Raw genomic sequence first — 27,482 nt, 5'->3', positions numbered from 1 at the left:
ATTCTACACCCAGATTTGGAAGTAGCAGATCATGCTTTCCCCCCTCCACGAACAGCTTTATCTCACTCAAAAATGCTGGTAAGAAGTTTAATATTTAAATTTGATGTTTTTCAAAAGAGTTGCTTTTCTTTGTATGTTTTTCAGAGAAGCTGAGTATAGTGAGAGTTAGATGGACAGCCTAGTAAAGGTGTGCCAAATTAGAAATTAGGAGAATTGTCACTGACTGACCTTGTGACCTGCTCAAGGAGAAGCCTCAGGCAGTACACTGACTGGGAGGGGGAGTAAGCTAAGACTGTTGCTCTGAGGAGGCATGAGTAAGTATGGGACAAAAAATCAGAACATAGATTAGAGCCTGAAAAACTGTGTCAAGCATCAAATCAAAAGGCTCAGGCAAGGATAAAAAAGGGAAGCTTACAAAAAATGGAAACAGATTGTTGGTTACAGGAGAGAATTAAGTTTAAGGAGTGAGTGGATGAATGTAGCTCCAAATGGAAGCCATAAAAGAGTGAATATATAACAGAGACTCTTTTTTAATTTTGATTATTGCATTTCTTAGAGATGAGCTTTGTGGTCAGTAAGGAACATTATAGAGCTGCACACCTTTGACAAATTATGAAGCATTTTTAACTGTTTCTTCGTCAATTAAATAAGAGGTTGACTAAATAAATCTGTAAGTTTCCTTAGAGTTCTAAAACTATGATTTTTTAAAAATCTGAATTATCAAAACAGATTTTTGTCATACCTTATTAATATAAGAATAGATTTTTATAAATTGGATAAACTTTGGAACAGTTTCATAAGCCTTTAAGATACAGTCTTGAGTGTTTTCTTTTGTATTTGTGACTGTAATTCATTTGATGGATATAAAAATCAAATGACTTGGGAAATATGCCCTTCTCTAACATGGTGAAAGGGGAGACCCTGTGATTTATGGTTTTTTCTGAGAGGAAAATTGGATGTACTAGAAGCAAGTTTTGTTTGGTTCAGCTTTTAAAAGAACTATTTAATGGCCTCTACTCTCCAACAGTGGGACAGACTAGATGTCCATCACTTAATGCTGCCACAAATGAGTCTTCTGTGTAGGAAACACAGACAGATTTATTAAATAATCTCTCAGGTTCTTTCCAACTTTTCGACTTTGTGATTTTTCGTTTGTTTTTTTAAGCAATTTAATTATCTAACATGTTTCTTCTTATATTTTCAGGATAAAGAAGTGCGTGCAGTTTTTCTTAGATTATTTGCACAGCTTTTCCAAGGATATAGATCATGCTTACAACTCATAAGAATTCATGCAGAACCAGTAATACATTTTCACAAGGTAAGATATAATACCATATTGTATGTATCCAAAATGTAGACTCTAATTTACTAAAACAGCTTGGTTGTCTTTTTCTAGCCATGTATTTTGACCTTAATTTATCAAATGTGATTATTTAAAATCTCTGCTTTTTGTGGTTAGGTGATAATATTTTTCTTCTTTTCTATATTTTTATTGGAACGTAGTTGATTTACAGTGTTGTGTTAGTGTCAGGTGTACGATAATCTTTAATAGTACTGTGGAGCTGACATATTTTCCTTTATAGTATGGTAACTTTAAGTTGATTTTTCTTTTAAAATTGAGGTTATTTCTGATTTCCCCTCATGCTTTACAGACAGATTCATTTTTATTCTTTTCAATACATGTAGTATTTCAGGTGTCAAAACCCTTTTAGGAATGTATTTTTTAACAACACATTTATGCATGAAGACATTTATTCAGGCTTTGATCTTTCTATTATATTTATGTTTTGATCATTCATCCATTACTAAGTGATAACTTATTCATTTCACATTTTCTTTCTTTACAGACAGCTTTCTTGGGACAGCGTGGTTTGATTGAGAATGATTTCCTCACAAAAGTTCTCAATGGAATGGCATTTGCAGGTTTTGTTTCAGAAAGAGGTCCTCCCTATAGATCCTGTGATCTTTTTGATGAGGTATAGTTCTTATCAAATGAATGCATTATTTACACACAAAATTAGACTAGTAGATAAAAGTAGAGAAGTAGTGTTTTAAACAGTTAATCAAAATCAAAAATATTTATTATTATGCATATCAGATCTTGATGTTTATAATGTGGATTAGAAAAATTAGAAAAAAATATAATTATTGGATGTCTCAGAAATACATAAAAATCTTGAACAACTGAGTTTTTTTTTTTTTTTTTTGGCCCCGCTGTGCAGCTTGCGGGATCTTAGTTCTCTGACCAGGGATGGAACCTGTATCCCCGGCAGTGGAAGCGTGGAGTCCTAACCACTGGACTACCAGGGAATTCCCTTGAACAACTGAATTTTAAATATTTGATTAAAATCTTTTTGAAAAATTGACAGTGATTGTATAGATAGAACTTATCAGTTTTATAGAGAGAAAGATCTAAGTTCAATGTATAAATAGTTTATTTCAGACTGCAGTTACATTTAATCTATCAGTGTCTTAGAGCCATAGTTTAGCTAAGCCACTCTTTTTTTTTTTTAACTGTTATCTTTATTTTAATCAAAGCTTGGAAAATAAAGTAGGGAAGATACAATTTCAGTTCCTCGGTAAAAGATAGAACCACAAATAAGGGTATTTTCTTAAGTACTAATCCTTGGAAAATATAGCAGATTTCAAGTAAGAATTAGCACCTTCTTTGCGTTTAGCTAAGCCATTCTTACTAATCAATAATCAGCATTTGTCTAGCTCCCTTAGGAGATACTAAGTATATTTAAGACAGATTTAGTCTCTATCTTCAAGGAATTGGCCATATAAAGGAAAAGTTAGGGCAGATGCAACTCACAATAAGGATCCTATTTTTTGCTAGTTGTGAATTTTCTTATTGTAATGCATCTTTCCATTTATCATTTAACTATGTTCATAGCAGCCCATTCTGGTGGATAGAACAATGACTCTTACTCCCATTTCAGTTTCTGGAAGAACATTATATTGGAACCAATAAATGTAAAAGTTAAATGTAAAAGTTCTTAGAAGTCTATAAAAGAAAAACACTCCTGGCACCCAAGGTAGTGAAGAATAGTAATAGTGATCATATTATGCTTCTGGTGGTCTTATTTTATATAGAGAAGTTAGGAATCAAGGTTTTAAAGATGCTTGGTTCAGAGAAGGGTCTTTTATTCTCTGTAAAGATAGTTAAGTAAGGTAAGAATGAAAGAAAAGGCATATGTTTTAGTTCTGAGTATGGAGATCTGCACCAAATGCTTTACTTAATAATAACACAAAGCATGTGAAGATCTAGGAGAGATTGCCCTGAGGTGGACAATTTTTTCTGATCACTGTTGATCTCTGATTCTCTAATATGATTGATCATTGATTATCTAATACTAACATATACCAGCCTTTAGATCTTGAACTAAGTAATTGATACATAATGTTTTATGTGGATGAATTAGGTGCTCCCCAGGGTCCTTTCTAGCGCCTATGCTTTATTAGTCTCTGAAGCATTCTAAATAGTAACATTGGTTTATGTACCCTTTGCTTTCTATCCAAATTCCTTTAGTAGCTCTCTCTAGCATCTTCATCACAACTAATAACCCAGATTGATTACTTCCAGAAAACTTGCTTGCCAGCTTGCCACAGCCTCTGACTGTATTTGTAACTGCTTCCCTTGTCTGAAGTGCTCTCTTTCTCCTTTTCAGTCCATTTTCGATACTCTTCTCATATCTCACCACCTCCTCCAGACTTACCCAGAGTAGAGGACTCTGAGAGCCACTAGTCTGCATTAGCCTTTATTTTATGTCTCTAACTTTATATGGCAACTTGTCTTTTATTATGTTCATTTATATACTTAAGGGATAGATAGATAGATAGATAGATAGATAGATGGATGGATGGATAGATTGATTCTTCAGTTTGGAAACAATGATAAGGCAAGGACTCTGTGTGAGATTCCTATTGGGTCTCCCCTTAGTGTTCATCCAGTTCTGTGTTCTGTCTACAGTGATGATTTTTGATGTCTTATTGATGATGTTACTTGAAAACCAGTTATTTGTATGTTTACTTCAGTCAAGGGCTTAAAAAAAATGGGACACCAGACCTAAGTAATTTCTTCTTCTACCCTCTTTGGCCATTTAACTGGTTTGCAGGGGAATGTGCTTTTAGGAAAATTACACTTGCTCCTGGGAAAGGGATCCTTGTTTTCATTTAGCCAAGGGCAGCCTACCACACACAAGGCTTATGGAGCTTGGAGTGACAGCTTGCACTGTGTGTTGTCTTGTCCCCACACTCCCATCAAATAGACCTGCTAGAAGGAAAGAAACGTTTGACTTTCTTTGGCAATCCTTCTGAATCCTGGCCTAGAAGAGGTGGAGTCATAGTTTTATATGTCTCCTCCAGTGAATCTATTAGTTCCTTGCATGAGAATTCCTACATTATACCCTTAAAAAAAAATCCATCTGTTTACCTCCTCCCTATACCTCATTTTTTCCTGTCAGTACTCTTTGCTCTACTTCAAGTGTACACACTAGCACAGTTCTCCCAGTAAGTTAGTTGGTTAGGAAATGGATCAGAGTTTATAAAATTTGAGAACTAGAAGGAACCTAAAGATCATCTTGTTCTTCCGTCTTATTTTAGAGATGAAGAAACTGAAGCTCAGGAGTTTTAGTGACTTGTTTCAAATCATGCTGTTAGCATGCTAGGACTAGAGTGACCCAACTTGAACATTTGGTTCATATTTTGTGAGTTAGGGAAATGTTTGAAGACTTTCTGACCATCTGAAATTCTCTGAGAGAATTCTCTGAGTGAGGCCTGGAGAATGAGAGAAGAATCTGAGTTCCAGAAATGACTTTTTCCAAGACCCTAAATCAGCAGAGAGAGACCACCAGAACATGCAAGGGCTTGACTGACTCTGTAACTGTAAAATAGAGGCAAAACACAGTAAAAATCTAAAACAATTTGTTTTAATAATAGTATACATTTTGGATGCTTTCTGGTTTGCAAATTGTGTGAAATTTTCACACAGTTTTCTATATTCAGCATATTTGGGAGTTGATGTTTTACCATTTGATTCTTTTTCCAAGTTGGTAGCTTTTGAAGTAGAGCGAATTAAAGTTGAAGAAAATAACCCAGTGAAGATGATAAAGCATGTCAGAGAACTTGCTGAGCAACTATTCAAAAATGTAAGTAAGTGTATTTATTTAGACAGCCATTAATTTTAAAAGTATTAATAAAGTATTTTGTTTGAAAAATTAAAAAGCTTTGTATTCCTAGTGATTATCTCTCTTGTTCTGATTTAAAACCTTTGGGACTATGAGTTACAAGATATTACAGTTGGTACTGGGCATCAAAATAGACCTCACTTTTCAAAGTGATTTTCCTGTCAATTGCTCTATTACAAAAACATATTAGTCACAATTTTCCAGTTTGTCATTTGCCTTCATTGTGATTTTCATTTAGGTCTCTGTCTTCTTAAGAGTGTATTGAACATTTTTGAGATGTAAAGATTAGACTCATTGGAAACCAGAACTGCGTCAGACAGAATTGACCAATTTACTCTGCTCTAGCTTTGTACAGTGATTGTCCACTGTATCAGGAAAAACTTTGAGTTGTATTGTTTTGAACATATAGGGAGTGAAAAGCGAAAGAAAGAAAGAAAGAAAACTGTCAGGTGACTACAGAAACTCAAGGGTGAAAATATTCCCTGAGAGAAGAAATACAGTAAGTTAAAAAGACTGGAATGTGGTAAAATATGCATTTGGATACCAGGAAAGAAGAAAACCTAAGATGCACACAGAAAAGTGGATTGTGGCTAATGATATCTCCTGCGTGTGAAGCTTTTCAGAGTTGAATCTTTTTACTAAGTAAAGGGAAGTAAGTGGGAAGTATGGTTTTCCAGGGGAAAGTTGAGGGAAGATGCATTTTAAAGGAAATACAGTTAAGAAAGATTTTGGGTCAGTATACTGGTATTGTATAACTTCATTATTTGAATAGGTGGACCTTTTTGGATGTTGGATCATTAGTCAGTGCTTTGTCACATCCATTCGAAATCTGAGAACCAATTGGATAAAAACATGAATACTAAACTGTGTTTCTTTGTTTCATATTATTCAGTTATTTATGAATTTTATTCCTGAAGTTATTTTAAAATTTATCCCTTGGACTGATATCCTAAATTCCACATTTATAACTGTGTCCAATATAATAAATCTGTTTCTTGATTAGTATGCTGAAACTTAAAAAAGAATTCTGTCAGAAGGAAAACTTGTGTTCTGTGCTGGTCTTTGCCATTTATTGTCAATATGATGGCTGTATATAACGAACGTGTAGCGTGATCACATGAGACAATTCTGTGGACGTATTGTAATAATAATAAATATTGAGTGTTTAGCACAACGTGCCAGGCATGGAATTAAGCACTTTACATACATCATCTCTAATCCTTATAACGATGTAAAATAGGTGTCATTATCCCCATTTTACTGGGAATAATTGGCTCAGGATCATATGGTTATTAAGTGATTGAATCCAGATTTTAAATTCAGGAATTTTCCTCTATCCAGTTCCTAAGACTATCTTCTTTCACTCCATTAGGCTGGCTCATCTCCAATTGGAAAAATAGTGGTACTTCCAAAGGCTGACTTTATACTTTTTTCTTTATAAAGCTCTTTAATGTATTTTCTCATTTGACTTGAAAATGGCCCTGTGAGGTAGATAGGGCAGGTGTTGATATGTGAGGAAATTGAAGATTAGAAAGGTTTTTTCCTGGCCTACTAGGAGTGATTTATTCATGGATTTCAAAGAATAGCAAAACATCAAATGGGAATCAGTGTTTGAGACTCTGGGACTGATCCCTTTAATAACTGAATATCTATTTCTTGCATTTTTACAAGACTGTTCCAGAACTGCAAAATTGTATAGCCAGTAAGTGACCAGAGCTGGGGTTGTGACCCAGGTTTGTCTCTGTCACAGGACAGAATATGCAGTGTATGTAAGGGAGTGTGCCAAGCCATTGTGATGCAAAAACAAAGTAACTGAAGTATAATGATAGCTTAAATGTAATCTGTAACTTAAATTTAATGATACGTAGCTTACACTAAGCCAAAACAAAACTGAAAACTGCAATAAAATAAATATCTAGTAATTATATGTTCTTAAGGGTGATTGTAAAACACAAACAGCCCCCATCCTATAGAATAGCACTTTTAAAGTGATCATCGTGAGGGATGTATTACTAGGTAAGATATGGAAATCGCCCTTCAAATGTACTCTGCATTTCTTGAGCCCTTGCTGGGCTTTTTCCCTTCCACAGTCTAATTCTGTTCCATTTAAGTTAATCAAATTTGTTCATTCAGTATGTATATTAGGTACCTACTAGTTCCAGGCATTTTCTAGGTACATGATTCCACTAATATCCTTGAGAAGGGGATACACATACATGATGAATGAGTAATGAGTATTTGAGAATATTCCAGTGGATTATCATCAGACTTTATGAGATTCCTTCCAGTTCTGTGATTCTAAATCCATGATGGTCCTAAAGTAAATACAAAGTTTTTTCTGAAGTAAATACAAAGTTTTATCTGAAGTAGATACAAAGTTAAAAACAGACATGATGGTAAAGTTACTTTCTTGGGTTGTACAGGAAGTTGAGGGGAGGGAGGAAGGATGGTCTCAATGCAAGGAAAATAATCCAGATGGTTCTATTTTTAACTAGTCTTTTTTTTTTTTATCACATTTCTAAAATTCCCTTTTGGTAAGCAAAAACCAACCATATAATTTGACTGTTTCCTTATTATTGGGTTAGAATTGAGACCTGGTGATTCCATTCAGATGTTTGTAAATATTTTATTGCACTGAAGTCTGGTATGTGTATCTAGCCTCTCTCTTTCACTTCCCTTTGAAGTACCTCAAAAACAAACGTTAACTGTCCAGTTTCTTATCATCATTCCCTTATAGTGCTTTTCAGTGAGTAGGGATGAATTGTAGGAATGTGAGTAGACCTGAGTAGGATGAATTGCAACGGGGTTTAGCTGCTCTTTTAACTTTCTGAAGCTTCCTAAATAATTAAGAAAAGGGTTTGGTGAGTTTGGTGGAGAAGGGAAAGGGAAGGTGGAATGAAGACGAAGGAAAGGAATAAATCCATTAGAGACAAATGTGTATGTGTTGGCAAAGTTATACCATGAAGATTTTTATTGGCCATACATTGGTACAGCTTTTCTTTCCATGCCGGGTTGATAATACTGTGTCTGCCTACTTTGGCTATCAGAATTCTTGATGTCTACATGACAGCACATGTAGCTACTCACCTGCTCTTTCTCTGTGATTCTTGGTATACACTTATAAAAGACAACTAGCTGAATGCAAAATGAGAATATTAGGATAGGTCAGATCAAGAGCTTTATAAACATCTGTTCCAAGGCAGCAAGAAATCAATTGGACATGTGTTTTACTGTTTTACGTAGTGCAGTTTTTCTAATTTGTTTTTCATCTGCGGTAGTACATAAACATTTGCTAGACTGTGTAATTTGTTTTCTTAAAAATTAAAGGAAAAATGAGAGGACTTGGACTTTCTTATAAAATAATATGAGATTTCTGTTTGTGCCTAATAAGTATTTCATTGCCCAATGTTGAAACAAATAAGTCTGAAAACTAATGAGAGAACAAAGCCCAAATTCAGGAGTAGCCATTCTAAATCACATAAGATCTGTTCCCTTTACATTTCTGCAGAAAGTTAATTTCACTCCCAGGCCCATTCAGTCTACACTGATGATATTTGTACTCTTTGCCAACTGTGAATAAAGGGGTTTGTTTTTGTTGTTATAGGAAGGAAGTAAAATATTACAGTCATCTTTCATCTTAAAAAGTCAAAACATAAACAACTTACTTAGATTGTTAGGATGAAATGAGGCCCCCACCCCAAAGCGTAAAAATCAGATTCCTTCCTCCACCCTGTCTGGTTTGCTTGTCTATTTTCAGTCGGGTTTACCATGGTGTAATCTACAGGTAGTAAGATTTACCCTTCTTAACGTGCGGTTTGATGGGTTTTGGTAAACGAATGAGTTTTGCGGCCACCGCCACCACACTGAGGGCGTAGAGCATTTCTGTCGCCCCAAGTTTCTTCTTAATGCTCCCTTAGAGTCACATCGCTCTGCCACTTCAGACTCTTGGCACCTGATCTGTTTTCTGTCTCTGTAGTTTTTGCTTTTTCCATAATGTCATGACATAGTTTTTCGAGTCTGGTTTCTTTCTCTTAGAATAATGCATTTCAGACTCATCCATGCCACTGCATGTATGTCATTCCTGTTTATTGTTGAGCAGTACTCCATTGTATGGTTATACCAGAGTTTTATTTATCTGTTGAGCAAATGAAGGACAGTATTGGCAATTATGAGTAAAACCACCCTAAACATTTGCACAGGTTTTTGTGTGAACTTGAATATTTTTTGCTCCTGAGTTAATATTTAGGAGTAGGATGCTGGAAAAATGGTAGCAAAATGTTATCTCTGTAAGAAACTGCCAGACTGTTTCCTTAAGTCTATACCATTTTTGCATTCCCGCCAGCAATATTTGAGTGTTCTGTTTGCTTTGTGTCTTCACCAACAGTTGGTATCCTCAGTTGTTTTTTTGTTTTGCTTTGTTTTTAGCCATTTTAATAGGTGTGTGGTTTTATCCTTTTATGGCTTTAATTTGCATGCCAGCGGGTGAGTGAGAGTATTAGGTCTCCTAGCTAGTCACTTTGTGCTTTCTTGGTACTTGTAAAAAGACTTGTCTTAGACCATGAAGCCTCCGTCTAGAGTCATGAATTAGAGCAGTTGTTCTAACAGGGGCAAACTCTGTACCCCCAGAAATTTGTCAGCGTCTGGAGACATTTTTTGGCTGTCCCAACTAGAAAGGGTATACTAGTAGCATCTAGTAAGTAGAGGCCAGGGATGCTTCTAAACATCTTACAGTATACAAGACACCCACTTTTCCCTGCCCCCCACCACCAAACAAAGAATTATCTAGCCCAAAATGTCATTAGTGTCAAGGTTAAGAAACCCTGAATTAGGGCAACCAGCACATTACATATTGAAGTCATATACCAAATTTCTTTGTATTAAGGATGAGACATTAATTCTATTAGGTGATCATTGAAAGACCTGTGAGGATGGAAAATTGAGAGTGTTTCTTTCCATCAAACATGTTCACAGCCAGGCAACTCTAAAAAGTCCAGTTACATTTTTTCAGTGTTTAACGATTTAGTCCAATTGATAGTATTGGTTTCGGCTGTATTTAAAAGGATTTTTAAGAATTTGTGTAACACAGGTCTAGGTATGATTGGTGCACATTAAATAATTATTAAATACCTAAATTAATATGGGAAACTTGGTAAACCCTGACAAGGTCACATTGATTTGTCATTCATTGCTGAGACCAATGTGTTGGAAGAAATTTTTTTTCCCAGTGTGCCTACTTTGAATTTCCAGTAGGGTTTGGGGCTTTTTGTTTTGTCTTGCTTTGCTTTGCTTTTATTTGAAGTGCTTTCTCAGCCTTGTTTTTTGTAAGCCCTAAGCATATTCTCATTTAGCTTGCCAAAAAAAAAGAGAGAGAGAAAAGAAAAATCCATGTTTCCAGACCAGATGGTGTGTGTGTCATTTTTTCAAGTCTGAGAAAATCATTATACTTCCCATTGCTATAGTATACTCTAAAAGCAGGATTACAGAACCCACTTCTTGAAAATCATTATCCAACTTTAAAATTCCCTCTAAATGATAGTGCATTTTGCCAGCTTTCTTGTTGCTTTGGACAGAATTATGTTCACCATAAGTATGTAGTTGTCTAAGTCCTTGGTTATTACTTTATATTTGCACTTCTCTAAAATCAAAGATGAATATTTGGCTGCTTTTTTGTTCTGTTGGAAAATAATGCATTTCCTTATTTCAACACGGAGATTCAACAATGAAATTGGGCTGCGGTTTTTAATGAGCTCAGTAATCTTCAAGGGATTGATCTAAACGCATTTGGAGTTACAAGTTATAGCATGTTTCCAAGAACATGCAGAGTTCAACGAGCCTTAAAATGTCTCATTTCTGCTATCTTCTCAGAAGTCATTATGTGACTAAGGTGGGTGTGAGGTGGTGAGTGTGGTCCTTTATATTTACCATACTGCCCGCTAGAGGGCAGCAGCGTACAAATACGGCCGCCAGAAAACCAAATAGTACTAGATCTTGGAGCATGAGCCTTTTTTGAATTTTCTAAACACAGCTGAATATATTATCATTTAGTAACTTTAGCCCATAATCTGAATTTTTATGAAGACTATCTGTACAGCTAAAGGATATCCTCAGCTTTGAACTTTGTTTTAAAATCATTTTTTAGAATGCTTATTATTCTGAATTGTATATGGATTTGGTTTACAATATTTCAAATTGCTTATGAGAAAAAAAATACTATTAGTGACAAATAGCTATATCTTTTCTTTAATAAGTGATTTTTATTTAAACCCTCATTGAGTACTATTATTGTTGTCATTGTTGTTAAAATATAAGTAGCTGGTGATATGATGGGAACCCTGGGAGAAAGAGGTGGTTTTAGTTTCAGAGGCATGGTGTCATGCCATAGAATATGCAGTGACTAAACATTTTTCAAATGAATATACTCTAAACTTTCAGAAAAGAGCTTTCAGATTTATTCTGGGGAAGTGTGTGTGTGTGTGTGTGTGTGTGTGTGTGTGTGTGTTGTAAAGCTTTCCTATAACAACTTGTTCCACCCTCACAAGAACCTTGTGAAGTAGGTATTATATTATTATCTTCCTTACAGATGAGGAAACTAAAACCCAAGTGGTAAGAGAATTGATACTGCACCGGGTCACGCTACTAGTGAGTGGCTAAGCTAGGATTTGACCCAGGCTGTCTGATATCAGAGACCATGAGCTAAAATTACTTTGTTGTATTACCTTCTCTCATTGAATTGTCTAACTTTTCCTTCTGAATTATAGTGTTTTCTGTCTCTATCACATTTTCACATATAGTCCTGCTTCTGGGCTTCTCTATTCCATTAGCCCTTTAACCCTTCAGTGATGCCAGTTACTATACTGTATTAATTATTAAAGGTTTGCATAAATTTTGATATCTGGAAAGTTTGACTTCTCTATTTACTCTTCTTCAGAATTGCCTTGACTGTTTTTGGATCTTTGATCTTCCTTACAAAGTTTAGGATGAATCCATAACATTACAGAATTTTGATTAGAAGCAATCAATATGTGTATCTTTATTTTTCTAAACCACCTTAAGTCATTTTTGGAGCAAGAGAGAAGAATACATAGTAAGAGAGAGAGAAAATATACTAGAAAAGATACTGGCACCACTAAGAAGATTTCTACTTTTATTTTTCCATTTTTTCAAATTTGTTTTAATGAATATTATTTATATCATAGGAAGTATATTTAAAGTTTTTATTTTATTATAAAGAAAATAAGTATAGATAGAAATGGAAGTAGTGAAGAATGTACTTTAAATGATTCAAACTCAAAATCCACATGAATTACCTCCCCCTCCTGAAAGAAATATCTGCCCAATGGGTATTAGAAAGTTGATATTTATAACTTTTGAGAAGACGAGGTATCTTAGATATTGTGCCTAAAGAACAGAGAAAAAACATGCTGCTTTTGGAAAAGGGCAGTTTCAGAAATTCTGGGCTAGTGATATTGGTGTTAATCCAGGTGTAATTTTGGAACAGTTTTTTCAACATATAGTTTAGAAAGTGGTGATTGTGAAGACTTGGCATAGGAATTTACTTATTTTTTCCTGTCTTTGCTGACAATATAAGGGGAAAATACAAAGTGTGTATGAGGGCTACTTTGGCAAGAACAAGTTTTCAATCTGATTTCACCTTCTCAGGAACCTTTTAAGAAAAGCGTAAGTACAGGCATACCTCAGAGACATTGTGGGTTCAGTTCCAGACCACTGCAGTAAAGCGAATATCACAATAAAGTGAGTCACACGCATTTTTTGGTTTCTCAGTGCATATAAAAGTTGTGTTTACACTGTACTGTAGTCTGTTAACTGTGCAATAATAGTATTTGTGTCTAAATAAACAATGTACATGCCTTAATTTAAAAATACTTTTTTGCTAAAAAATGTTAACCATCATCTGAGCCTTCAGCAAATCATAATCTTTTTGTAATAATAACATCAAAGATCCCTGACCACATATCACCATAACAAATATAATAATGATGAAAAAGTTTGAAATATTGTTAGAATTACCAAAACATGACATAGAGACACAAAGTTAGCAAATACTGTTGGAAAAAATGGTGCCAGTACTCTTGTTCGACACAGGATTGCCACAGACCTTCAATTTGTAAAAAACCTAGCATCTACGAAGCACAATAAAGTGAAGTGCAATAAAACAAGGTATGCCTGTATATACTTAGGCAAAGTTATTTATCCAGCATCACATAATGAGCAGAGCAAAAACTAGAACCCAGGCTTTTGACACTTAAAGGAGTATTATTTCCATTGTATTGCTGAGATATGCTCCCTATATCATCTGCTGTGGTCTGGGTCTGGGTCAAATAACCAAAGAGAATTGTGGGGAGCAGCTCTGGTAGATGATGAGAGTTGGCCATTTTAACTGTCCAGAGAATGTATAGGGCAGTATTGAGCCTAATGTACAACGTGAATAACACAGGTTCAGGAGGAAAAAGAAATTTTCTGGTTGCAAAGAATAATAAATGCAAGAATTGGTCTAAGAATGATTGTATAGCAGCCTTCTTTTGTGTGTGTGTGTGTGGTATGCGGGCTTCTCACTGTTGTGGCCTCTCCCGTTACGGAGCACAGGCTCCGGACGCACAGGCTCAGCGGCTCCACGGCATGTGGGATCCTCCCGGACCGGGGCACGAACCCGTGTCCCCTGCATCAGCAGGCGGACCCTCAACCACTGCACCACCGGGGAAGCCCCTATAGCAGCATTCTTTAGAGAACTTTGTAAAAAGGATGGATTCCACTCTGCCCGTAGTATTTGAAATATAATTCTACTTAAGTGGTAGCTGGATAAAAGTCCATGCCAGCCCTAAGGGTCTATGAAAATATTAACTGACACAATTAATTTAATTACTGCAATTCTAATATGTGTTCAACATTGTGTCCCACTCATTAGCATACAGTAGGAAGTAGTTTAGGGTGCCTGCTATGTGCCAGGCAGTTTCTAGATGCAATATGTATACAGCAGAGGATAAAAAAATAGTTTATAATTGATCAAAATGTCTGTCCTCTTGAGTTTCATTTTAATGAGAAAAGGACAGACAATAAACAAGTTAAATAGAATTTGTAGTATGTGAGAAGGTGACAAGGAAAATATAGTAAGGGGGATAGGGACTGTGTTGGGGGGTGTCATTTTAGATAGGGTGGGCACGAAAGGTGGCATTTGAGCAAAGACATGCAGGAAAAGAGAGAGGGTGCTGTACAAACTGGTGGGAGACAGGCATTCCAGGCAGAGGGAACAGTTAAGTGTGAAGACTTTGAGGCGGGAATTAGAAGGCCTGTGTAGCAGGAGCAGAATGAATGAAGGAAACAGTAGTAGGGCACAGTCATATAGAGAAGCCATATCTTGTAAATTATTGTAAGAACTTTTGGTTTTACTCTGAATGAGATGAAGAGCTATTTGAATGAACAGAGTAGTTAGGTGATGATTTGACATTTTAACTAGATCACTCTGTCTGCGGTGTTAAAAATAGAGTGAGGGTAGGAGCAAAGGGTGGAGCAGGGAGACTGGTTAAGAGAATGTTCTGTAGCAACATGAGAGATATTGGCTTGAACCAAGATGTATTGAAAAGTGGTCAGGTTATAAACGTATTTTAAAGGCAAAGTGTAAAAGGTTTGCAGAGGAATGGATAATTCGGTATTAGAGAAAGGCATTAATGATTAAGCTTTTCACCGGAGTGATTGGAAAAAATAAATATGCCATTTACTGAAGTGGGGAAGACTGTAGAAAGCAGATTTGGAGGAGGTGAATATTAAGTGCTCCATTTTGGACATATATTTACAATGTTATTTTAAATCCAGATGGAAACACTATGTGCAGGTGGTTGAATATACAGGTATGGAGTTCAGGAGGAAGCTCATTTGGAGATAAAAATTTGTGAATCATTGGTGATTTATGGTTTAAAGATAAAAGACTGGAAGTTATCACCAAGAAAGTAAGTGTAATTAGAAAAGTGGCCCATGATCTGAGCCCTGGGGTATTCACATAGTTAAGAGATTAGGGAGATGAAAAATAAACAAAGATGTAACAAGACGACCTAGAAACCAAGTGAAGAAAGTGTTCCTTGAAGAGGAAAAAGAGTGATCAGCTGTATCAGATGCTGCTGGTAAATCATGTAAGAAGTAAGATTCCAATACTCTGTATTTTATGGCATATATTTGAATGTATGTACAGTGTCTCATCTCTCTGATTTCAGTTTCTGGCTGACAATCTGCCATTGTTCTTTTAACTTTGGAATCATTTTACGTATGTTTCATATCGCAGGAAAATCCAAACCCTCATATGGCGTTTCAGAAAGTTCCACGTCCAACAGAAGGATCCCACTTGCGAGTTCATATTCTTCCTTTCCCAAAGATTAATGAAACTCGGGTACAGGAATTAATACAGGAAAATCTTGCCAAGAACCAGAATGCACCTCCTGCTTCAAGAGTGGAAAAGAAATGTGTTGTGCCCGCAGGTCCACCTGTTGGTATGTATTTGTCCATTTATTTGTTTTAAAACTAAACCTTTTGAGGACTTCCCTGGTGGTCCAGTGGTAAAGAATCCACCTTCCAATGCAGAGGACGTGGGTTCGATCCCTGGTCGCAGAACTGGGATCCCACGTGTCACGGGGCAGCTAAGCCCGCGTGCCACAACTACTGAGCTCACGTGCCTCAATGAGAGAGCCCAAGTGCTGCAAACTACAGAGCCCACGCGCTCTGGAACCCCTGTGCCACAACTACAGAGCCCACGCACCCTGGAGCCTGTGTGCCACAACTAGGGAGAGAAAACCTGAATGCCACAACTAGAGAGAAGCCCGTGCACTGCAACGAAGAGCCTGCGCGCTGCATTGAAAGATCCCGCATGCCTCAACGAAGATCCCATGTGCTGCCACTAAGACCCGACGCAACCAAAAATAAATAATAAATAAATCTTAAAAGGAAAAAAGTAAACCTTTTATTAAGATATAAGACACAAAAACAGAAGTGCACAGCTTGATGAGTTTTCACAAAGTGAACAAATTCGTGCAACCAGAATCAGCACTATCAATACCTAGAAACACTTTTCCATTCAGTACCCCTCACAGGGTAACGATTAGCCTAACGGCTCCCACTGTGGAATCTTCTCTTTTTTAAAAATAGCTATATTGAGATGTAATTCACATACCATAAAATTCACCCATTTAAAGTGTGCCATTCAGGATTTCCTTGGTGGCGCAGTGGTTAAGAATCCGCCTGCCAATGCAGGGGACACGGGTTTGAGCCCTGGTCCGGGAAGATCCCACATGCCGTGGAGCAGCTAAGCTTGTGCGCCACAACTACTGAGCCTGCGCTCTAGAGCCCGTGAACCACAACTACTGAAGCCCACGTGCCTAGAGCCTGTGCTCAGCAACAAGAGAAGCCACCGCAATGAGAAGCCTGCACACCACAACTAGAGAAAGCCCGTGTGCAGCAGCAAAGACCCAACGCAGCCAAGAAAAAAAAAAGTGTGCAATTCAGTGGTTTTTAGTATCTTCACAGAGTGCATTTTCACTGTCTAATTTCAAACATTTTCATTCCCCCAAATAGAAACACCCATACCCATTAGCAGTTACTCCCCACCCCACCCCCAAAACCACTCCTTCCCCAGCTTTAGGCGGTAATCTACTTCCTGTCTTTATAGATTTGCCTATTTTGGACATTTTATATAAATGGAATTGTACAATATGTGATCTTTTGTGATTGGCTTCTTTCATGTAGCATGATATTTTCAAGGTTCATCCATGTAGCATGTGTAGTACTTCATTGCTTTTTGTGGCTGAATAATATTCCATTGTATGGGTATGTATCACATTTTGTTATCCATATATCAGTTGATGGACATTTGGGTTGTTTCTACTTTTTGGCTACTAATAATAGTGCTGCTGTGAGCGTTCATGTGTAAGTTTTTGTGTGGACATATGTTTTCAGTTCTGTCAGGTAAATATCTAGGAGTGGAATTGTCAGGTTATACGATAAGCCTGTGTTTAATGTTTTGAGGAGCTGCCAGGCTATTTTCCAAAACAACCACACTATTTTACATTCCTACCAGCAATGTATGGCATTCTGGTTTCTCCACATCTACTAATGTAGAGTATCTTCTCATGTGCTTATTGGCCATTTTTATATCTTTTCTGGAAAAGAAGTGTCTCTGTTCAGATCCTTTGCCCATTTTTTTTTTTTTTTTTTTGTGGTACGCGGGCCTCTCACTGTTGTGGCCTCTCCCGTTGTGGAGCACAGGCTCCGGACGCGCAGGCTCAGCGGCCATGGCTCACGGGCCCAGACACTCTGCGGCATGTGGGATCTTCCCGGACCGGGGCACAAACCCGTGTCCCCTGCATCGGCAGGCGGACTCTCAACCACTGCGCCACCAGGGAAGCCCCCCTTTGCCCATTTTTAAATTGAGCTATTTGTCTTTTTGTTTAAGAAGTCTCTGTATGTTCTGTATACAAGTCCCTTATGAAACATGTTAATTTGCAAATATTTTTTCCCATTCTGTGCATTGTCTTTTTTTTTTTTTTTTTTTTTTTTTTTTTACTGATTTTTATCTCTTCTTTTTCTTCAGCTATTGCGGGAGATGTGTTAAAGTCTCCCATGATAAGTAATAGAATTGCCTAGTTCTCATTTTAGTTCTCTCCATTTTTTCTTTATGTATTTTGAAATTGATTTGTTATATGCAAATATATTTACAAATATTATAGCATCCTGGTGATTGACCCCTTAATCATTATGGAATGTCCTGCTTTGTCTCTAGTAACACTTCTTGGCATAAAGTGTACTTTGAGTTTTATACGGCTAGACCAGCCTTCCTTTGGTTAGTGTTTGTATGGTTTATCATTTTTTATTTTTTTATTTTCAAATTCTGGGTCCTTATAATTAAGGTATGCCTCTTGTAAGCAGCATGTGAGGGTTTTTTTCCTCCAGTTTGACTATTGTAGTATATTACTTGTATTTAGCTCATTTATATAAATATAATTACTCATACAGTAATGGCTTTAATATAATTTACTGGGTTTTTTCTATTTGATCCTCTTGTTTTACATTTTCCCCTGCTTTCTTTCATTCTTTTCGATTAATAAATTATTTTCTATTCCATAATTTATATCTGTTAACTTGTTATTTATATACGTTTACTGTTCTTTTAGAGGTTTACTTCAGGACTATAGCATACATCCACTTTTGTCTGTTCAGCTCTCAACAGAAACTTTGCTGGTCAACCTGGCCATCTGCCAGAATCAAGCCCAGATTCTCAGCTTCCTGTCTGTACTCAATATTGGCAAATCTCTTAGGGAAAAAGTGGATGTACTTGTTAACTTACCTCTTTGGTCTTTTCCTTTCTCTGGAATTTTAGGTCCTCTAATCCATGTGTTTCTGTAGCACTCTGATATATTTAAATAGATGGCTTTTGCATTTTATCTTACTTTTATATCATTGTTCCTGGTGGGAGTTTTAGTTTGTTACAAACTGTTCCATCATACTTGGAAGTGAGTGAAATTTTATTATTAAAATTCCGGGATAATAATATATTAATTATTTATGTTGTTTAATTATTTATTAATTATTTATGTTGTTTATGTTGTAATGTTAATAATTTATGTATCTTAACATTTATGTTATATAGTAATGTTAATATTACTTATTATTTACTTAATAATGTTAATTTGTTATTATTTCCCTAAGTAGTAACAGCTTTTACTTAAGTGTTGATTGTACTTTCACATAGAGAAGAGAATGGAGGAGAAGTAGACATGTTAGGGTAGTTATTTTTTGAAGGGTTTGGTCATTTAACTTTAATATCCATGAGCTAGTTGAATGCTTTCTTTAAATACCCACATGAACAGATTAGAAGTTGGTTTAAATTTTAATTTGCTTGAATTGTAGCCTTGTCTCAATATTGTTTTTGTATAATCTCTTTACTTTCATTTTCAATCAGCATCAAATTCTTTTTTTGGATGCATATGGAATGTCTCAGTGTAGTCAGTGAAAGAGTTACACATGACTCAGTATTTGTCCCTGCATGCACTTCCTGTAAAACTAGAATGAATGAATGAATGAACAAACGAACAAATGATGAATGAATGAGTGAAAGACGAATACAGGGACCTCTGTCCCAGTTTCTGGTTCATTTGAGTTGATCAGAATTAGGATTTCCCTTGTATTAAAATTAAAAGGTATGAATGTTTCATTTTACATGATACCCATTTAATCTGAATGTAGAATTGCTCTGTCACTTTAAGAGCCATTCACATTTTGAGAGGTTAATTAGTTTCCAGCTCTTCCTCAGAGGGACCAGAGTGTTGAAGAATACTATTCAAATGCTATTTCAAATGCTAGAAATAGCATTTGAAAGCCAAAGCCTTGGGAAGGAAGCCCTGGGGAGGTCAAATACCCACAAACCAGAGTTGTTATCAAATGTTAGAAAGCTAGTATTAGAATGCCACAACTGGGGATTTGGCCAATGCCTGATACATCAGTAACTCTAAGTGAAGAACTTTCTTCTGGGAATGAACTAAGTCATAGTCTCCAAAGGAAAATAATAATTCCCAGATGGTAAACAGATTCATTATAAGAAAATGTGGGGTTTTTAATGGTTCATCCTAAAGAAAATTTAAAATGCTGCTAAAAAGATTTTAGAATTAAAATTTTATAAACATAGGTTAAAGATGTTACTCTCTCAATAAAGCATGTGGTCTTATTTGGAGACTAAGAAGTTTTCTACTCTAAATATAGATCAATTTCAATTTCAGTCTATGCCACTGACCTACACATGTGGGAAGCACCAGAGTGCAAAATTAAGAATGCATGTTTCAGACAGAAAAGTCATATGAAATGATCTATTTTACAGTCATGGTCATTAATGTTAATCTTACATGATTTTAAGTGATTTCAAGAAAACTACAGTAAAAACCAAGTAAGATTGATTTCCTGATTCTGATAAAGCAGTATAGTTATGTAAGATATCACCATGGGGGAAGGTGATTAAGTGCATGGATCTTCTCTGTAATAATTTGCAACTTTTTGTAAGCTTATAATTATTTCAAGATTTTTAAAAGTTTAAAAAATTATTTGAAGGATATAAAATTTCGTATTGATGAAATGAAAGGAATGCTAAGAGTAAGATATGGTGGTCTTTCTTGTTAGGTAAGAGCAGCCATAAAGTATAAGGCTTAAGAATTATTGATACTGCCTCATTTGTACAAATTATATAGTGTAGTTCTTTGTGAAATTATACTTTTTATTTGACAAATACTGCTTCAATTTATATCTTTCTAATATTCTTTTAATAAGTTAAATTTATTTTAAGTAATGTAAGCCTATGTAGTACACTAGAATTATCCAACCTTGTAAAGTTGACAGGTACTAAGTTCACAGAACTGAGAAGTGACTCTCCCAAATTTTTATAGTGATTCTTTGGCCATGATCATTTCTCTTTGTGTGCAGTGCTTCTTCAGGTCACCTGTACTCAGATTTGTAGAACCTAATTTTTTGTGGTATGTGGTTTTTCTTTGGTAATATGTTAGAAGTATCAACTTCTTTGTCTGTTAGTAGTCAGTCCTCTTACATATGAGTGTTTGCTATTTTTGTCATGATCTTGTACCCAAAATATTTTTTATCTGTTTGTTTGTTTACAATTAAAGGAAAAATTATTACCTTAAAAAAATTTACTGAGCAATGTAAATATGAATTAATTTGCCTAAGAGTTAAGTACAGTGTTAGAATCTATCCTGTGAAATTATCCTAAATAACCCATTGACTAGACTGCCACTTCACAACCTAAAAATGTAATCAAAGTGAGGAAATGAAATACTTTCAGTGTCATGTAACAAGGGAAAAAAACGCTTAAGTGTTGGTCACGTAAACAGAGTCATAAACTGTAAACAGTAATATTCCCCTTTTGTAATTGCTGAAGGAGTTTAATTTGTGTTTTCCTTATACTCCTTTACTAGTTTCAATAATGGATAAGGTGACAACAGTTTTCAACAGTGCACAGAGACTGGAAGTTGTTAGAAACTGCATCTCATTCATATTTGAAAATAAAACATTGGAGACTGAAAAGGTAATAAAATGCCATCTTTCCCAAGTAAGCATTCATCACATCCCTTTCAGATTTCTATGTTTAGTTTGCCTACTGACCGCTTCTCTGATTCAATCCCTTTTCCTTATAAAGTATCCTTTCATTGTTTTGATCATTTTAAATGAACAGTGTCTAAGATTTAAAATCTTACCCAAGCCTAATTATATGGCAACCAGAGAAGTATTGATAGTCATTTCCCCCCCCTGGAACTTTTAAACATTGTTCATTAATTCTATTTTGGCATATTACTTAGAAACTTAACATCTAAAATATAATTTTATTTATTACAAAGAATCTAGTTAGAACAAGTAATGAATTATAAAAATTGTGGTATTCATTTAAATATGCCTTGTTAAAGCACATTTTCTTGCCTTCTTTAATAAAACATACTAAACATATGTAACCTTTCCTTAGTGACTCGTCATAATTCTGAACATTTATTACAAGGGGCTAGTAAAACATGTAAAATGAAGTTTTTACCCTTGCACTAAATGACCTCAAGCCTCTTTATGTTTTGAGTTTTTCTGGTATCCATTTTTTTCTTATGGTTGAAGTGTTACAGACTTTCTTTTGCTTCTCTTGCTTTCAGCTTTCACAGCCTGTTTCCTGTACCCGTGGTAACAATATTAGGTCCCCCTACTCTCAGTCTTCTTCCCTTCCTTCTTCTTTGCCCCTTTGTTCTCATTTTAGGTTTTCAAAGTTAAATTATTACTTTATGTAAAGTAAATTAATTCAGCTCTAAAGGTGAAACGGAAGAGGCGTTCTTGTGGGTGATGAAGTGAAAGAATTTTAGTACATACACCTAGAGATTTCTGTTTGTTGCTCTGAGTTTTTTTCCTTCTTAATTATGCTTTTGGAATAAGAAGAGATTGCAGAATTTTCCAGTCATAAATTAAAACCGAGTAGTGATTAAGTTGCTAATCACTTGAAAAGTATAAAATCACCCATGATTCTTGTCATTTTAATTTTTCCTTCTATTCTTGCCATGGAGATGTGACCAGTTGTTGCAAGAACGTGTCTAAGTGTCTGTGGTTTTGACTCATAATCTGAAGCAACAGTTATTTTGGTGACCACAATTTTGATGAGTTTTTTTTAATGAAGTTTATTGTTTTTTAAATGTATCACATAAACTAGTCCTACTTATTTTCATGCTGCCTTACAAATTAAAAAATCACTATAAATCCATCTGTTTACTGTTGTCCTTAACAGTACATCAACTCTTTTCTAGCAGTTTAATTCTACTAATAACTCTGTTAAATGGTTTATAGGATACACGTGAGTTTTCAGTATGATTGAAAGTTACTTTTTTTCCAGTGGTACCTTTTGTTCATGTCTTCCTCTCTTGTCCTCAGACCCTTCCTGCTGCACTGAGAGCCCTTAAAGGAAAGGCAGCAAGACAGTGTCTCACTGATGAGCTGGGTTTACATGTTCAGCAAAACCGGGCAATATTAGACCATCAACAGTTCGACTACATAATAAGGATGATGAACTGTACTCTACAGGTAACTTTTAGTTCTTTCAGGTTATCCTTCTTATTTGAGAATACTTTTTATTTTTCCAGGTGATTCAATAATTACCAATATATCAGGTTCTTGAGCCTTCTGCACCTAATAGGATGAAGAGCCAATATCCATACCATTTCTGTCAGAAACACTTATGTATTACTTGGCATAAATATTAAGAGTTTTTTATTCTTTCTTTGTTTTTTCTTGAAAAATATTAGGTTATTTTACTAGTTCTATAAGCAAGCTTTCTGAAAATGAAAAGTCATCTTTAAAACATTCAGTAGTATATTACTTAATGTCTGTATTCATGTCAGCCCTTTTCAGTCAGTCTTCAGTTGTACTATTAAAGCAGAGGGCAATGAATGGTGGGTAATCCAAATGATAAATGAATTACTCAGTTAAGCATTTACTAAGTACTTTGTGTGGGTAAAGCACACAAAAAAAATATTTCCAGTTGGCTTCAACGTACATGTATTATCTTACAGAGGTAAACTTCCCACACAATAATGAGGACACAGTTTAGGAGAAGCAAATAATCTGATTTCCCTATCCTGTCCCTTGACATTGGCATCGTATTCTTTGTAGGTGATGCAAAAATTCTTTCTTAAACTTTTTGTACAAAGAGAAAAATGTGATTAAATATTAAGATTTCAAAGACTATCTGTGGAACTCCAGAGAGATTGAGTAACATGCATGTTAAATTCTGGTAGATTGGAAAGTGAGAATTACAGGATATAATTAATAGTAACATTTGTGGATGAAAGAAGGCCTAAAGACATGGAAAGATATACCATGTTCATGGATTGGAAGACTCAGTATTATAAAGATATCAGTTCTCCCCAAAATAATCTATAGAGTTACTGCAATTCCCATCAGAATCCCAACAGAAAGAGCAAAAGTCTGAGAATTATCAACATGCTCCTAAAACAAACGGCAAAGCCTGGGAATTGGCCTTGTCACATATCAAAAATTAGTTTAAAAGAAGACACACAAATGGCCAAAAGGTAAGTGAAAATGTGCTCCGTATCACTAATCATCGGGAAAATGCAAATCAAAATCACAACGAGATACCACCTCACATCTGTTAGAAAGGCTATTATCAAAGACACAGGGGATAATAAGTATTGGCAAGGATATGGAGAAAAAGGAACCCTTGTGCACTGTCAGTAGGACTGTAAATTGGTGTAACCACTATAAAAAATAGTATGGAGATTCCTCAAAAAATTAAAAATAGAACCATACCATATGATCCAGCAGTTCCACTCTGGGTATATCCAAAGGAAATGAAAACAGGCTATTGAAGAAGTATCTGCACTCCCATGTTCACTGCAGCATTAGTCACAATAGCCAAGATGTGGAAATAACCTAAATGTCCATCAGTGGATACATGGATACATGGATAAAGAAGATGTGGTATATATACACAATACAGTGGAATATTATTCAGCCATGAGAAAGAAGGAAATTCTACCACTTGCAATAACGTGGATGAACCCTGAAGGCATTCTGCCAAGTGAAATAAGCCAGACAGAGAAAGACAAATGCTGCATGGTATTATATGTGGAACCTTAAAAAACAAAAAAGGTCAGACTCTTAGAAACAGAGTAGAAAATGGTTGCCAGGGGCTGAGAGGTGGAAGAAATAGAAAGAGGTCGATAAGTGGTACAAACTTTTAGCTATAAGATGAATAAGGCCTGAGGATCCAAGGTACAACATGGGGACTACAATTGGTAACACTTTATTATATAACTGAAATTGCTAAAAGAGTTGAACTTAAATGTTTTCACCAAAAAAAAAAAAAAAAGACAGATAAATGTGTAAGGAGAGGTGTTATTTAACGGAGTTGTGGGAATCCTTTCACGATGTATACATATATCAAATCACCTCAGTGTACACTTTAAATATCTTACCATTTTATTTGTCAGTTATACCTCAATAACACTTAAGAAATTTTTTAATTAGTTTAAGATTGTAGTAATTAAGACAGTGTGTGGCACAATCATAAACAAATTGGCCAGTGGAGCAGAATTTAGAGTTTATAAACAGATGTACACATGTTTGGAAATGTGATTTATGACGGAGTTGGTGTTTCAGATTAGTGACAAAGAGGTAAAAAATTCAATAACTAGTACTGGGACAGTTGGGTGACCATGTACACATAATGAACCATGTACAGGAAAAATGTACCGATACCTCACACTATACACTAAAATCAGTTTTATGTGGATTAAATATTAATACTTAAATATGAAAAGCCAACCTATATAGTCTTTCAAAGAGAATAAATGGCATAGCCTTATGACTTTGGGGGAGGGGAAGATTTGTTAAACATGGTAAAAATAGTGCCAATCTTAAAAGAAAATATTGTTATATACCACTTTTACCTCAGTTAGAAAGAAAAGATTGGTAAATTTGACTACATTAAATTGACTACATTAAAATTCATCAAAAAATACCATAAAGAGAATGAAAATGTAAACTTCAGAGTGAGAGATGTTTGCAGAGCATATGACTACCAACTGATTAGTACTCAGATTATAAAAGCTCCTACAAATCAATAAGAAAAAGACAACCCAAATTTTAAATGGGCAAGAGACTTAAAGTATCCCAGAGGAAAGGAAATCCAGTTGGATAATTAGTGTATAAATAAAATGACATTTTTTAAAAAGACGATCTGTGTCAATAACTGGAAAAATATAAATTAAAACCACAATGAGATAGCATTTTACATTCACTGTTTTGCAATAATTGTATAATTGTATAATATTAAGTATTGGTGAAGTTATCGAACAAATGGAGCATGTAAACTCTGCTTGTTAGAGTGTAAAATGGTACAAAGATTTTCTTGTAAAGCTGAATATGAACATATTCTATGACCCAGTGATTCCACTCTTAGAGGAGATCTTACCCACATACACCAAGAGATATGCGCAAAAATGTTCATAGGAACATTGTTTGAAATAGCAGGAAACTGGAAACAACTCATATGCCAACCAGCAGTAGAATGTATAGATAAATTGTGCTATTTTCTTATGTTAGAACATTATTTGCAGAGATAATGAATGAATTGCAGCTATAAGGAATAATGTGGATGAATCTTAAAGAAGATAATTTTGTGCAAAAATAAAAAGGCAATTCAATTACAATATGCTTTCATTCATATAAAATTCAAAGCATGTAATATATTATTTAGAGATATTTAAGTTAGGGATAGAATATATGTGTTAAAACTAAAAAGAAAAGCAATGTGTACATATATTAAATCATCACATTGTATACTACAATTTTATCTGTCAAATGTACCTCAATAAAACTGGGAAAAAAGAAAATCAAGGGATAATAAGCAAAATATTGAAGAAAATTACCTCCAGGAGACAGAGAGGAAGGACATGAACATAGAGATCTTCAAAGGTAATGGTAATACTCTATTTCTTAAACTGTGTATATGGGTGTTAATTGTATCATTATTATTTATAATCTTATAACTTATACACATTAATGTCTTAGGGTACTACTGTTACATTTTTTTGCAGGGCATATTTATCTTTTTTTTTTTTCCGGTACGCAGGCCGCTCACTGTTGAGGCCTCTCCTGTTGCGGAGCACAGTCTCCGGACGCTCAGGCTCAGCGGCCACGGCTCACGGGCCCAGCCGCTCTGCGGCACGTGGGATCTTCCCGGACCGGGGCACGAACCCATGTCCCCTGCATCGGCAGGCGGACTCTCAACCACTGCGCCGCCAGGGAAGCCCGGGTATATTTATCTTTTAAAACCCATTTCAAGTGATACCTTTCTCAGAAATTCTAACTTAAAATCTAGCATCAAAAAGGTAATCTTGGGGCTTCCCTGGCGGCGCATTGGTTGAGAGTCCGCCTGCCGATGCAGGGGACATGGGTTCGTGCCCCGGTCCGGGAAGATCCCACGTGCCGCAGAGCGGCTGGGCCCGTGAGCCGTGGCCGCTGAGCCTGAGCGTCCGGAGACTGTGCTCCGCAACAGGAGAGGCCTCAACAGTGAGCGGCCTGCGTACCGGAAAAAAAAAAAAAAAAAAAGTAATCTTGTTTAAGCAAATTGGCACGATAGGAGATGATTCACCTTTACTAGAAATACATTCTTACTTTAGAGCATAAGAGACGAGCTGTAATAGTTTATAATAGCAAAAATTGAAAGCATCCTAAATGTTTACCATTTGGATTTTGATTAATCTAATTATGGTAGAACTCTTCTTCGGAATACTGTTCAATTACTAAATAGAAAGAGGTAGCTCTATAATATGTACAGCTGTAATATGTAGCTCTATAATATGTACCCATATGAAAAAGCTTCTGTTATGTATTGCCAGGTGGGCAAAAGGAAGTTACATAAAGTAGATATAATTCTATTTTTGATATAAAATTACATATATGTATGTATGTATATCATGGTAAAAATCTGGAAGGATATTTACACTAAATCCTTAATAATGGTTATCTCTGGCATAGATAGAGGAGTTTTGACTTCCATTTAAACTTTTCTCTGCTTGAAACACACACATACACACAAGCATAATTAAGTTATATAAAACATATAACAAGCATATTTTATAACTTAAAAAATGATTCTCATTTTTATAGGAAGGAAATTATCAAACATTTATGAGAAGAATAAGACGTAATAAATTTACCCTAAAAAAACTCATGTCTTTTGCTACTTTT

General features: G+C 35.5%; 1 protein-coding gene across 8 annotated transcripts in view; it reads left to right on the top strand.

Moving 5' to 3' along the window:
• Window positions 1–27,482, top strand: part of SBF2 (SET binding factor 2) — a 465,909-nt gene that overhangs the window by 270,957 nt on the left and 167,470 nt on the right. For all 8 annotated transcript variants that reach the window (XM_019948149.3, XM_073808603.1, XM_019948148.3 and 5 more), the window contains 7 exons: window positions 1–78; window positions 1,205–1,318; window positions 1,848–1,976; window positions 5,052–5,150; window positions 15,481–15,685; window positions 21,161–21,270; window positions 22,641–22,790. In XM_019948149.3, coding sequence (XP_019803708.2) covers window positions 1–78; window positions 1,205–1,318; window positions 1,848–1,976; window positions 5,052–5,150; window positions 15,481–15,685; window positions 21,161–21,270; window positions 22,641–22,790 — 885 coding nt within the window. The remainder of the gene's footprint in view (window positions 79–1,204; window positions 1,319–1,847; window positions 1,977–5,051; window positions 5,151–15,480; window positions 15,686–21,160; window positions 21,271–22,640; window positions 22,791–27,482) is intronic.

This window comes from Tursiops truncatus, chromosome 8 (assembly GCF_011762595.2).
Source record: "Tursiops truncatus isolate mTurTru1 chromosome 8, mTurTru1.mat.Y, whole genome shotgun sequence".
Taxonomy (NCBI): domain Eukaryota; kingdom Metazoa; phylum Chordata; class Mammalia; order Artiodactyla; family Delphinidae; genus Tursiops; species Tursiops truncatus.
This window is presented reverse-complemented; position numbering and strand designations above follow the sequence as displayed.